The 14,491-nt window shown below is 41.8% G+C and overlaps 2 protein-coding genes and 1 non-coding gene across 4 annotated transcripts in view; 2 read left to right on the top strand and 1 right to left on the bottom strand.

The window, feature by feature from the left end:
• Positions 1-6,110, top strand: part of Mroh8 (maestro heat like repeat family member 8) — a 77,458-nt gene extending 71,348 nt beyond the window's left edge. Inside the window, exons 21-24 of the mRNA XM_029536665.1 lie at positions 445-510; positions 4,195-4,365; positions 5,181-5,214; positions 6,033-6,110. Of these exons, the coding sequence (XP_029392525.1) occupies positions 445-510; positions 4,195-4,343 (215 nt within the window). The 3' untranslated portion in view covers positions 4,344-4,365; positions 5,181-5,214; positions 6,033-6,110. The remainder of the gene's footprint in view (positions 1-444; positions 511-4,194; positions 4,366-5,180; positions 5,215-6,032) is intronic.
• Positions 6,111-7,756: 1,646 nt separating this feature from the next.
• Positions 7,757-7,817, bottom strand: LOC115063681. Its single transcript, XR_003843564.1, has one exon. It is a non-coding gene; the product is annotated as a U7 small nuclear RNA (small nuclear RNA).
• Positions 7,818-8,997: 1,180 nt separating this feature from the next.
• The window catches only part of Rbl1 (RB transcriptional corepressor like 1), a 58,498-nt gene continuing 53,004 nt past the window's right edge, over positions 8,998-14,491 (top strand). For both annotated transcript variants that reach the window (XM_021193047.2, XM_029536688.1), the window contains exons 1-2: positions 8,998-9,333; positions 14,267-14,400. In XM_021193047.2, the coding sequence (XP_021048706.1) occupies positions 9,178-9,333; positions 14,267-14,400 (290 nt within the window). In that variant the 5' untranslated portion in view covers positions 8,998-9,177. The remainder of the gene's footprint in view (positions 9,334-14,266; positions 14,401-14,491) is intronic.

The following is a 14,491-nucleotide window of genomic DNA, read 5'->3' as shown; positions in this document are numbered from 1 at the left end:
AGGACCTTTGGAAGAGCAGTCGGGTGCTCTTACCTGCTGAGCCATTTCACCAGCCCTTTCTTTCTTTTTTGAAACAAGTTTTCACTGTGTATCCCTGGCCAGCATGAAACTGATATGTAGACCAGACTTGCCTTGAACTCAGACACATCCACCTACCTGCCTCCACCCTATGAATGTTCAAATTAAAGATGTGTGTTACCAGTCAAAGCTCTGCTTAGCTTTTGAGACAGCTTCACTGTGTACCCTGGACTGAATTTGAACTCATGGCAATTCTCATGTCTGAGCTTCCCAAGTGTTGGGATTACAGGTGTGAACTAGAATTAATTACTTTGAATATGCCTTATTTTTAAAAGGCTAATTCTGCCATCTGCCTACATTATTAAATGATGAAAATGGAAAACTTTCTAATCGCTAAAAGTCTGAAACATGCTGTCTTGTGTTCAGGGCTCTTTTCACATTATGTGGATACCAGTGAACTCAAGAGGAAAGGTACTGACTGGATAGAGAATAGTAAGTAATGACATTGTTTAGATGTGGAATACATTGTTTTGGATGGTATCTGATTCTGTGCCTATGGAAGGCTCTGTAGCACAGCTGAGTCTGGCTACATATCAGTTTCATGCTGGTCAGGGATACACAGTGAGCTCTGAACTCTGAGCTTATGCAGCAATAAAAACACAAGTGACTGTAATTTAACCAAGTTACAGTCTTAAGTCTAAGATGCCTTTGGGAAGGCTGTGATGCTGTTTGTTTGGAAACAGCTTTAACAACTGTCTTAGGGGAGAACTCTAAACGTTATCGAGAAGTAAAGCAATATCTTTCTAGAATATATTAACAAACTGTGATGCTATTCACACACACCTCACAGGTTGCAGTACTGTCCAAGCAGCTATGCTGAGAGAGTAGAACTTGGCATGGGGATGCTTGATAGGCATCTAAGACAATCATCAGAGAACTGTTTTCAGAACTGTCGGTGGGTCAACCTTTATGTAACTGCACAGTTCTGCAGATTGAATGCTCCAGGAATTATTGCTCCCATTTAAGAATAGTTGTATGAATCTGGATATAGTTCAGTGGTAGAATGATTTTTTTGTTTTTGTTTTTGGAGACAGTGTTTCTCTGTGTAGCCCTGGCTGTTCTGGAACTCACTCTGTAGACCAGCCTGGCCTTGAACTCAGAAATCCGCCTGCCTCTGCCAAGTGCTGGGATCAAAGGCGTGCATCACTATGCCCGGCGGTAGAATGCTTTTTATAGCTTAGTTATAGACTGTTTAGTTATATAATGCATTGGGCTCTATAGTGCATTCTCTAGCACTGGAGGGAAAGGTAGTTGTATAGTTAGAAAAGGTAAAGAATTGCAAATATACCCTCTCACAATATAAAAATCACTACTCTCATAACCAAATTTTTAAAAATCTAATTTTTGGGGGGTGGGGTGGGGTTTAAGACAGGGTTTCTCTGCATAGACCTGGCTCTTATAACTCACTCTGTAGACCAGGCTGGCCTCAAATCCACAGAGATCTACTTGCCTCTGCCTCCTGAATGCTGAGATTAAAGGCGTGTGACACCATCCCTACTGATTTATTTTTTAATTATCATTTAAGATTTTTTTTTATCTACCTAGTCTGTATATAGAAGTAGGAGAACAATCTCCAAGAATGAGTGATTCTTTTTCTCAACCATGTGGGTTCTAGGAATTGAAGTCAGCTTGTCAGGTTTGGTTGAGGAGGGTCTTGTAGGACCCAATTTTCTACATTTAAAAGCACAGTAATTATTGAAACAGGTAGGGGATAAAGCTAATACAGGGAAGACAATAATTCTCTTTATTTTATGTGTACGAGTTTTGCTTGCATATATGTGTACTATGTGCATGTCTGGTGCCTGCAAAGATCAGAAGAGGACATCAGGATCTCCTGGAACTGGAGTTACACATGGCTATCAACATCTGGATCCAGGGAACTGAATCCAAGTCCTCCACAAAAGTAGCAAATGCTCTTAACCACTGAGCCGTCTTTCCACCCCAATCATGCCACTTCTTACTAAGGTCTACCATTTCTTCATAGATACTGAAACATAGTAACACAACAAAAATCAGCCAAGCTTGGTGGTATTCAGCTCTGATGCCAGTATTTGAGAGACCAAGGCAGGAAGATTGTGAGTTAGAAGCTAGATGGGGCTACATAATGAAACTTTGTTTCAAAAAAGGAAGAAATAAAGAAGGGGTGGGAGGTGGGGAAGAAAGCCTTATAAATTATTCTAAGGGAGAATGTATTATATGATTAATTTTCATTTCTTACCTAAAACACTGGGGAAGAGGAGTTCTTTTTATATACAGAAAGAACTTAGATAATAATAAGGAACTTAGATATAATTCCATAAGACAAACATTTACCCTGAGCTCAGGATGGGAGAGGTAGGACTATGACCCTGTCTCTTAAAAAAAGCATTTTTTGGTTGTTGTTTGTTTGTATCATATGGTTCTATTTGGACAACAGTATTGAACAAAACAGAACATAGAAATATGATCAGGAAGACATACTTTTTTGTTTGTTTGCTTGTTTGTATCCGGATAAGATTTCTTTGTGTATCCCTGGCCATTGTGGAAATTGATCTGTAGAGCAGGCCGTCCTTGAATGCTGGGATCAAAGGCCTGTGCCACCACCTCTCTGCTGGCAGGCATACTTTCAAAATAACAGCTGTTATCTCTAGGTGGTAAAATCATAGATGACTTGTATTCTTCTTGTGCCTACATGTATTATCTAAGTTTTCTTTATAACAAACACGCATTTCTTTTGCTATAAGAAAAGACAAAACCTAAAACTTTGAACTGGACATGGTAGCTTGTGTTTGGTATCTCAGCCACATAGTAGGCTAAAGTACAGGAATGGCTACTCAAGTTCAGCCTGGACAATGTAGGGAGAACCTGTCTCAAAAACAAAACAAAGCAAGTATTAAAAATTGAAATATACTAGCCAGGCACTATGGCATATTTCTGTAATCCAGCACTTGGAAAGCAGAGATAGGTGGATCTTTGTGAGTTCCATCGACAAAATAAATTCCAAAACGGCCAGAACTACATAGTAAGACCGTGTTTCAAAAAAAACTGAAAACCAAAACAAACAAACAAACAAAAAAACAAAAACAGAAAACCAAACAAACAAAAACAAAAAACCTACTACAAGGGAATAATGATTTGAGTTAACATTTTGAGAGTAAGACAAGAAGTTAAGAGGTTAATGTTAGAGCTGGAGAGGTGGCTCAGCGGTTAACAGCACTGACTGCTTTTCTAGAGGTCTTGAGTTCAATTCCCAGCAATCACATGGTAGCTCACAACCATCTGTAAGGGATCTGATGCACTCTTCTAGTGTGTGTCTGAAGATAGCGGTACTCATATAAATAAATAATAAATAAATAAATAAATATTTCAAAAAATAAAAAGAGACAGAAAAGAAAAAGAAAAAGAAAAAGAAAAAGAAAAAGAAAAAGAGGAGGTTAACATGAAGCCAGGCAGTGGTAGTGCATGCTCTTAATTCCAGTTCTTGAAAGGCAGGGGCTGGTGGATCTCTGAGTTTGAAACCAGCCTGAGGTCAGCATGTTCTATAAAGCCTATCCCAGGACAGCCAGGATATATAGAGAAACACTGCCTTGAAAAAACAAAAAACAAAAAGAAAACAAAAAGAGGTTAACATTAGACATAAGGGAAGGCAAATAGCTGGGCGTGGTGGTGCATGCCTTTAATCCCAGCACTCAGGAGGCAGAGCCAGGCAGATTTCTGAGTTCGAGGCCAGCCTGGTCTACAAAGTGAGTTCCAGGACAGCCAAAGCTACACAGAGAAACCCTGTCTTGAGGGGAAAAAAAGAAAGAAGGAAAATACAGCAAGGGAAGATTTCAGAGTTAACGTGTTTAGAATAAAGAAAAAAGTTAAGTTAGCGTTAGACAGAGGTTGTCAGGCCCAGGTAATTCGATTTTAGGTAGACTACTTAAAATATGGTTATTGCAAAAGAAGGAAATACTTAACAAGTCAGAAAACAGTGGGTTTCACAGGTCAAAACTAGAACCAACTCAACAGTGTACAGACTGTTAGAGTCTGGGAACATCGCCCTCTTTCCTGGAGGACACTCTGGTTTGCCGGCTGCTTGCCATCACGTGCAGTGCTCACTTCTAGACTTCCAGTCTTGGTTTTCTTGCCATGTAGATCTGAGAGAACTGTTACAAGACCCCGAGCCCTCCTTGCGCATCCTTGCCTCCCAGGCTCTGTTCCGAATCCAGAGGGTGGGGAGTGCATCAGAAGCAGAGACAAGCGTTTCCTGGTTGAGGAAGTTCTTGAACTGTCTTCATGCTTAGACTGCAAAGCACAAGACAGCAGGTAAGAACAAGCCCTTTCAGAATCTCAAAAGTTACAAACACATTCCAGTTTGCTTCCTTCTTTAAAGTTACATATTTTATTTCTGTGTATATCTATGAGTGTCCACACTCATGTGAAGGTCTAAGGACAACTGTGGGAGTTCTTTCCACAATCCTCAGCTCAAAGGTGGTCAGGCTTGGTGGCAAATAGATTTACCTGTAAGGTTAGATTTTTCAAAACCTACTTTATTTAGGGTTCTTAAACACTTCAACCTCCCTTCTAGCCCACCAACCAGAAGTAGGGGAGAAAGAAAGTCAGTGGGAAAGGGGGTTGTAGGCCTGTTTAGTAGTAGTTCTTTGGGAGAGATTCCACTCTTCCTTGGCATGATACCATCAGTCTAGTCTAATAGCAAACACCAAACACGAATCAGTGGTGGCAGCTCAGCTCCATCCAACAGAAACAGCAAGGCTCCACCTAACTGGCAAAAACTATCAGAAGTGGTCAGATTCAAACAGAATACCACAAGAAGTTCTTTGGTGAGCTATTCTCTATGAAGTGAAGACCAGCAAAGAAGGGAAGCGTGGCACAATGTAGCAATTCAAGAGTGTTCTCCCACTGGTTATGAGCTTCTATTTATATTCTTTCCAAATATCACATGCCCTCTCAAGTATATCTTTTCAGCAAAATATCACATGCCCTCGAACACACAGCTTGCAGGAAAGCAGCATGTGACACAGCTGAGTTGATAAAGGAACCAGGAATTTCCACTTCATTAACCCATTCAGTTAGCCTGAATTTACCCATTTCGCTAACCTGAATTCTCCTTTTTCTTCCAGGCTTAAACCCCAGTCTGAATCTACTTCCATGCAGGTAGCTACCTCCAACACAATCCCCACTTTAAAAATACTTTATTATAGTTAAAATGTATCAGGGAGTGAATTTCTTGGTTTAAATTGCAGAGATAGTAAAAATTGTAATGAGTTTTTTTTATTCATGCCATATTTCCACAAAGTTTATGTGTTGATGACTGAGAGAGAGAGAGAGAGAGAGAGAGAGAGAGAGAGAGAGAGAGAGAGAGAGAGCGCTCTCCCAGGGCCAGGGATGTTGGTCAGTGGAAAAGTTCATTCTCAGCAGGTTAGAGACCCTGGGTTCACTGCACAAAAACAAACAGGTCACAACTGTAACCCCATCACTTGGTAGGCTAAGACAGGGGAATCAAGAATTTAAGACCATTCTTGGTTATACTATGCATTTCAGGGGAGTCTCTACTTCACTATAGTTTTGTTATATTCTATCAAAAAACAAGACTTCTGTGCCCACCTTGAATCCCAGCACTTGGGAGGCAGGACAGATATCACTGAGAGTTGCAGGCCAGCATAGTCTACATACCTCTTGAGTTCAAGGCTAGCCTGGTCTACAGAGGGAGTTTCAGGACAGACAGGGCTACCCAAAAAAACCCTGCCTCAAAAAAAAAAAAAAAAAAAAAGGAAAAAATCCATAAATAGTAACAAAAAACACAAAAGAAAATTTCCAAATAAATGACAATGTTACCATGTTAATATTGTTGGTACTATTGTCAAGGCTACTTGTTTGCCAACAACCTTAAAACTTAGATACCAGTTTATTTTTATATTTTCATATTTAGTATTTTATAAATTCTCATAAGGCCTTTTTCCTTCCAATTCCAGATGAAACCTGTGAGCAATAACAAAATTATCACAAGAATATAGAATAGAATGCACTCCAGTATATACAAAGTTGTCAGAGTATAAAGTAGAATCTACTCCAGTATGTACAAAGGTCCCACTTCTTGAGCTCCCATGTTCCCAATTTCTCCAATGACTGCTGAAAAATTTTAGCAAGCTCTAAGATGGAAACTGTTGACTACCTGCTGTCCACCTTAAATATAAATAAAAAAAATATTGTCATAAGATGAATTTCTAAGAAAGAAATTATTTTGTGTTGGATAAATACCTTGATAACTGTATGTAGAAGGGTATGAAATTCCTGTGGGGAAAACTATAAATGAGGTTTTTAAGTCTAAATTCTAGGCTCTTGTTTAGTGGAGAAACCTAAGCAGAAAGCCAGAGTTCAACTCTCTAGGACAAAACAAACCTCTTGGGATCATATGGAGAGAAAAAGGAAGTGTGACAACTAGTAGATGAAGAACTACATCCCATAGTGGATTACATTGTGTTGTTCAGTGAGCAATGTGAATCTTTCATCATCCTCTTCCCCAACATTCACTGCAATCGATATATCAAAGGTATCTGTTGAGATGCCTTCAGGTACAGATGATGGTTCATATTGAGTGGGATGTACCAATATGCTAGGTGTAGCTTCAGGAGGTTCACTGTCCAAAAGAGATGATCTTATTATCTCAACCCTGCAGTATTTTAGCTAAGATGAAGATCCCAGTTGCCTGATGGATTTAGCTATGTCCATCCTATATACAGGCATACAATGTCACTTTGAACACCCCAGCTTAAATCTTCATTCCAAGTCAGACTTAAGAATCACTACTACCTAAATCACTACACGCAATGCTACAATGCTAACTAAATAAACATTTTAATCACATCCCCCTTCACCATATCCTACTTTGGCTCATTTTAGGAAACCAACTCTATTACCTCCCCCCTTTTTTCTTTCTTTTTCTTTCTTAAGATTTACTTATTATATGTAAGTACACTGTAGCTGTCTTCAGACATCCCAGAAGAGGGCATCAGGTCTCATTACGGATGGTTGTGAGCCATCATGTGGTTACTGTGATTTGAACTCACGACCTTCAGAAGAGTAGTCAACACTCAACCGCTGAGCCATCTCTCCAGCCCACTAGCCACTTTTGAACTAGTCTTTTTTTCTAGATTATCCAATAAAAATGAGTGACAGTTTGCTGACAGTTTATGATGAGCCTAACTCTAAGTACATATATAATTAACCCTTTTCATTCTGGTGGACACCTCATTTTATTACCTTCATTTTGCAGATGGAGAAGCTAAAGTAACATATATGAAAGTGATTTGCTCTGGGTCACACAACTAGTAAATGGCAAAGCCAGAACTATGCAAGTATTCTGGCTCCTACATCCACATCCTTGACTAGTCTGCTGTATTCTTCTCCAATCTGCTTGTTCTTGGAAATGGGAATAAACACAGATCTGCTCTACAATCAATCTCCATTGCTAAATGTGTGCTCCAAACAAACTCATGTGCCTCGACTTGGTTGGGGGTTCTAAGGAAGTAGCCTTTGGGAGTGGTGAGAGAAATGATTGGAAATCAGTTGTGGGTAGAAGCTGCCTGCCCTGTGTTCTACTCGGGATGGCTCCCCAGAGAGTTCTGTAAACAGCTGTTTATAGATAGCTCTCTTGTGCTAGAAAAAAAAATTTTTTTGAAAGCTCTCTGGACAGCTCATGGGTTTTCTGACCAAAGTCAGAAAAGCTGCTAGAAAAAAATTCTAAAAGAACGTCTCCAAACTTGGTAGTCTTTATCTTATGCAGTCCACGAGGCCATACCTGCAGCGGTGGATTTTGTCCAAAACAAATCAATCATTAACATGTTAAAATCTCTGCTTTGAGTATACCCTGAGGCTTTAGTGGGACATAGGAATTCCTTCATAACTTGCCTTGAAGTTCCTGTTTTCTTCTCTAGTGACTCCTTCATCCAAAAAAGGAGTATTCTGTCATTTTTCAAACACACTGCTCTAAGTCCTTAGTGTGGAGGAGAAATAATCCAAACTAGGGAATACAGTGAAGGCAAAGGGTTCTATCTCACATTCCAACTCTTTTGGAAGGAAGAGCTGGTCAGTAAGTATGACAATTTCAGATAAGGTACAATGGAGACGATAAAATAGAAGTTAGGTGTCAGCTTATAGATGTACTGCTCAGTAATGGCCTGAGAGGGTTATAATTCGACTTAAATGAAGAGCAAAGACATGCACAATAGCATTTTCACATACGGAGAAAAGCCTCCTGCGACTGAGAACTAGCTTGATATTCTCAAGGTTACGAATTACCTGGTGCAACTGAATGCTATTATTTCTCTGTATTTTAAAGACAAAAATGATCTCCTGCAGGATTCTGAGTGAAAACTGTCAGGCTCTAGTTTAGGTTTTAAAAACACCTTTCAGGTAAGCGCGAAGAGCATCTCTATTCCTGAAGTGACTGTTTACTGGGACAGTTCCCAGAATCCTGGGAGTGAGGCTGAGACCTGTTACCCCAAACCCTTGTCCCTGCATCCCTTTCTGGCGAGATTTGGGAGCCTCCGACGTGGCGCTTCTACGTGAAGAAGCCACTTTCGGCAGCTCCCGCCTCCACCTCCATCCAGGGTCAAAGCTCAGTGAGAGCGGGCTGGAGGCGCGCCGGGGAGCTGACAAGCCTAGGGTCCACAGGACAGTGTCACGGAGAAGGCTTCCCACTAGCGCGAACCGACTCGCAGTCCCAAGTCACCCACACCAGGGAACCTGCGGTGGAGAGCGCGGGGCGCGAGCTACAGTCCCGGCAGCCTCAGCACCGGCTCGGATCCTTCCGCCCCGCTCCCTTCACGTCCGTCCCCGCGGCCCGGTGCCCCGCAGCTGCCCGCCCACCCAGGGCCCGAGCTAGATCTCCGTTAGAGTCCGAGGTCCATCTTCTTATCCCATTCCCGGAGACGGGCTGCTGCGGGCTGCAGAGGAGAAAGGGACTTTTTGAGAAGAAAAGCGGAGGCAGACGATGAAGGGAAGGCGAGCTCAAGGAGGAGATTTTCGCGCGCTTTGTCGCGGGGGGTTGTGGGTAGCTCGCCGGGAGGGAAAAGAAAACCCCGAAGCCGGTCGCGCCGCCCGTCGGGCCGGAGGGGGATGTTCGAGGACGAGCCCCACGCCGAGGGGGCGGCGGCGGTCGCCGCGGCCAGGGAGGCGCTGCAGGCCCTGTGCCAGGAGCTGAACCTGGACGAGGGGAGCGCGGCCGAAGCCCTGGATGACTTCACCGCCATCCGCGGCAACTACAGCCTAGAGGTGAGCAGCGGCAGGTGGGCGGCGGCCCCGACCCTCGCCAGGCCCCACCCCCGGCCCGCCCCCGCCCCAAGCCTATCGGGCGGTGGGAGTTCCCCCACCTACGAGGGTCTCGGAGGAGTGCGGGAGGGAAGGCTGGGTGTAGCTCGGCCAACCCACCCATTTGTTTTGAGGCGGGAAACCGAAGATCGGAAAGGGAGCCGCCAGTTCTGAGTCCCGCGCTGCTGCGGGGTTCCCTAAGGCTCCAGATTTCAAACTTGGTTTCTGGGCGCCGCCCAGTGCCCCAAACGGCACGGTGCTGCCGTTAAATCGATCAGACCCGATCCCGCGGTAAAATGAATTACTCATCGCTGCTACTCAACCCTTGGATTGTCTCCTCCACTCGTTTGAAACACCATTGGATCCCCATTCCACAGAAGGAGAAAGTGGGGTCGGTATAAGTTAATTTAGCGCCCAAGGTGACGACGCAGTTTGCCATGCAGCCTGGTACAGCAATCTGAGCCATTTAACTCCTCCATTCTTCCACCTCATCGAGTGTAGCAGTTCGTTTATACCATGCAGTGTAGTTTGATCAAAGTCAGCACACACAAAGCTCTTCTCAACCCCATGTTCCTCTCTGTCAGGCCGTTGCTCTAACGATTGATGTGGTATCTGGCTCTGAATAAAATAAATGGTGCTTGTTATCAGTATTAGGCATTCCCAGTAACACACATATGTTAATGATATATATATATATATATGTGTGTGTGTGTGTGTGTGTGTGTGTGTGTGTGTGTGTGTGTAATTTGTCTTTACAGCAGGACAGTGGCTACTATTTTCTTGGTATTGTTACAGCTCAACCTCTTTTTTTTTTTTTTTTAAGAGAATTAGAGTCACTCTAATATAGAAACCCAGAATGGTAATAAGCTTAGTGTAGAAGTAGACTTGTGTTGGCATGTGTGTGGAATTCATGTCCATGCGTTCAGCAGATCAAGAGTCTTTGGGGAAAATTACATTTGTCCTGAGCATGAACAGACTTGTCATTCCACAACAATATAATATTATTTATATAGCATTTACATCAAGTAAGCTGGAGATGATCATAGGTTATGTGCGAATACATTGCCATTTTAAATCAGGGACTTGAACATCCTTGGATTTTGGTACCTTCTGGAGTACAGGAGCCTCCCCAGGGGGTATCAAGGCAGTCTATTTTAGCATCTAACTGAGATGTAGAAAAGCATTCATTATACACGTGGGCAGGATTCACATATAGGATTCCTCTGACTCAGACTGCCAGTGAAATAATTGCTGGTCAGAGAGTTGGAAGTAGGGAGTTACGGTTGTACAAGTGTCAATACTCCTATGAGAGAAAAGTACCTGAGACTAACTCACATGTTTTCAGCAGAAGGCAGAATAGACTTAATAAAAGATAGTGATCCATAGAAAAACAAACAAACAAACAAACAAAAAAGATAGTGATCCACCAAAAAAGGCTCATAACCAGAAAACGGGGAATCTGAAAGTGTGGGAGAGCTGGCCTGGCGGGTGCTGTGCCTGCTGAGCCCCTGGGTCCCCAGCAGCTCATACAAGGCAGGGGCAATGGCAGTGTGGTCTGTAACCTGGGGGTTACAGGTCATGAGACATGGGGGGGTGAAGACAGGCAAGCCCCAGGGGTGCTCTGGCCTGCTCTGGATTCAGTGAGAGACTGTTTTTTTTGTTTTGTTTTGTTTTAAGATTTATTTATTTATTACATGTAAGTAATCTTCAGACACTCCAGAAGAGGGAGTCAGATCTTGTTATGGATGGATATGAGCCACCATGTGGTTGCTGGGATTTGAACTCCGTACCTTCGGAAGAGCAGTCGGGTGCTCTTACCCACTGAGCCATCTCACCAGCCCCAGTGAGAGACTGTTTTAACAGGTTGAGAATGATAGATGAAGTCACACAACGTCTAACTCTGGCCATCACTCATGCATCCATATCACTCATGCATACATGAATGGGTGAGCGTACGAGCATACATGTGCACATACATGCGCGCGCACACATGCTATACAAAGGAAATTTTAATGACATCTCAGCTGAAAAAAATATATAAAAATATATTTATGTGTATATAATAAATATTATATATACATATATATATATTATATATATATATCAATCACATGTATATATAATAGTTTTGTTTTCTTTTGTTTTTTTGACTCCCTGGAAAAGCATTCAGCTCTCCCAGGCTTTATTTGATATCCTCAGATAAGCATGGTTGAATACAATGTGTGTCCAAGTCACTGCAACTAGACGTTTATTTCAAATTCTTTTTTTTTTTTTTTTTAAGATTTATTTATTTATTATATGTAAGTACACTGTAGTTGTCTTCAGACATTCCAGAAGAGGGCATCAAATTTGGTTATGGATGGTTATGAGCCACCATGTGGTTGCTGGTATTTGAACTCAGGACCTTTGAAAGAGCAGTCAGAGCACTTAACCGCTGAGCCATCTCACCAGCCCCTTGTTTCAAATTAAGCAAGTTAAACTCAGTCCAGGTTGTGTGCTTTTTCTGCAGGTCACTCTGCCTGGACTGTTCGCCTGTGACTCCAGAGAATGCTGACAATCGAAATTCTAAATCCATAGTTAGGCAGAGTTGATTGACACTTAATTGTTTGCTTTTAGAAAGCACTCCTTTATGAATTGAGTTTGGAGGATTCTGTCCTGTATTTTGTTTCTTCTTGTTCTTTTTTTTTTCTAGTTGTTGGTGAAAGGCACTTGGAGCAAAGGCTTCTTCCTCTGCTGCCACTAAGAATCCTTGCCACAGACCCGCCCCCTCTAACTCCCCACAGGAGCCCTGCTGACCAGTTCCCTCCACTCACTCTCCTCATTCACACTTTCTGGTAGCTTGCTGCTTAGTAGTTTTAAATCTTCTTTTGTGAAGTCTGATGAATTCTAGTCAAAGTCAGTTACTACACTGTCTTTCCCACACTTTCTCTTCCGTTCTTATAACTTGTATTTTTTTTTTTTTAACCAATTACAAAAGGTAGTTTCCATTTCTTTTCTTAGGTTTAGATCTGGAGATTTAGAACTATCTTTGATTTTTGTTGTTTGGTTGGTTTAAGCACGCTACCATTGAGGTATATCTCTAACCTTGTCACAAAAAGTTTTTGTAAATAAAATTTTAATTTCTAATGGGGGACACATGCCTTGGTGCGTGTGTGGCGGTTAGAGAAAACTGCTGTGGAGTCAATTCTTTCCTTCCATGTTTGCATGGGTCCCAGGGGTCACTGTGAGGTCTTCAGGCCCTACAGCAAACGCCATCTCTCCAGCCCTGCATCTGCAATTCTTTCTAGTATTCTTATTTTCCTTGAGATTATAATATAATTAAATCACTCTCCCTGCCCCATTCCTCCCTCCAACCTCTCCCATGTACTTTCCCTCTGTGCTGTCTCAAATTCATGGCCGTTTTCTTTATTGTTGTTCCGTGTGTGTGTGTGTGTGTGTGTGTGTGTGTGTGTGTGTATTTCTAACTATATGAACACAGCCTGCTTGGGGCGCGTGTCTCTGTCTTCTGGCTGAGCGTTTGATGCTGCAGCACAGTTGCTAGTCTCTTTCCCTCAGCATCCTTGGTTGCCTGGAGTTTTTCATCTAGGTTCTCCTTTCCACATTGGCACATCTACAGATGCCATCCTTGTTCAGGCTCTTGGTTAGACATCCATGTTGGTATCTGCATCTGTAATATTTTTTTCAGTTTTTTTTTTCTTGAGACAGGGTTTCTCTGTGTAGCCCTGGCTGTCCTGGAACTCACTTTGTAGACCAGGCTGGCCTCAAACTCAGAAATCCACCTGCCTCTGCCTCCCAAGTGCTGGGATTAAAGGTGTGCGCCACCACAGCCCGACTCTAATTTTTTTTAAAGATTTATTTATTTTATTTATACAAGTACACTGTAGGTATCTTCAGACATACCAGAAGAGGGCATCCAATCCCATTTCAGATGGTTGTGAGCCACCATGTGGTTGCAGGGATTTGAACTCAGGACCCCCAGAAGAACAGTCAGTGCTCTTAACTGCTGAGCCATCTCTCCAGTCCCTGCATCATCAAAATTCAACTGTATTACATGTAGTCATGAGGTGTTTTCAGTTTGAAGACATTTGAAACCAAGAATAGAATATTAAGTGTTGAATTACCAATCATTATTGTTTTTAGATATGTAAACTGAGACCTACAAACGGTGGAGAACTATGTTTAATAGCTAAAGATAATTTACTATGGGTAAATACTGCCCCGAATCTATACCTCACAAAAAATTGATATTGTCCTTCATATTGTAGATATTAATATTATATATAATTATATATCAAATTATTAGCATACTATGTTAATATGACACATTATATACTAATATAAATATTAATATTTTTGACATGTGACACCTTTGATGACTTTCTACTCTACTTTTTCTTTTCTCTGCCAAATTGGTTAAAAAGAAACATAAAACATAGAAAATAATAAATATCATCAAGACTATGACTGGTCTTTTAAAACTGAGAAAGATGCCAGATGTGGCACATGCCTTTAATCCCAGCACTCAGGAGGCAGATGCAAGCAGATCTCTGTGAGTTCAAAGCCAGCCTGGTCTACTACAGAAGTAGTTCCAAGACAGCCAATCCTACACAAAGAAACCTTGTCTTGAAAACAAAACAAAGCCAAAAATTGAGAAAGATAATACAAAGAGATTTTAGTAGAATTCTTTCAGTAAGACTAAATTTGGAATTAAGTAAGAGATCTAATTTTAGATTAGAAATGTAGAAAATTTTAATTTTTTTTTCATGCTATGGTTCTAAGAACAAGAAGAATGTGGTGGTCTGTACTGATGTTTGGGATTGTATTAGCCATATTTTCTCAGACAAATGAAGTTGTAAGGCCTCTTCCTGACATGTATTGTGTTTGCGTTGGCCTGCAGGGAGAAGTTATACACTGGCTGGCATGTTCTTTATACGTTGCTTGCCGCAAGAGCATCATTCCTACTGTGGGGAAGGGCGTCATGGAAGGAAACTGTGTCTCACTCACCCGAATACTGCGCTCAGCTAAGTTAAGGTAAGACATTTTGAGTTTTCCAAATGTTTTAGAAGTACTAGATTTGGGCTGGAGAGGTGGCTCAATGGGTAGAGTATTCCCATCAGTGCCA

The sequence above is a fragment of the Mus pahari genome, chromosome 3 (genome assembly GCF_900095145.1).
Source record: "Mus pahari chromosome 3, PAHARI_EIJ_v1.1, whole genome shotgun sequence".
In the NCBI taxonomy this organism is placed as follows: Eukaryota; Metazoa; Chordata; class Mammalia; order Rodentia; family Muridae; genus Mus; species Mus pahari.
This window is presented reverse-complemented; position numbering and strand designations above follow the sequence as displayed.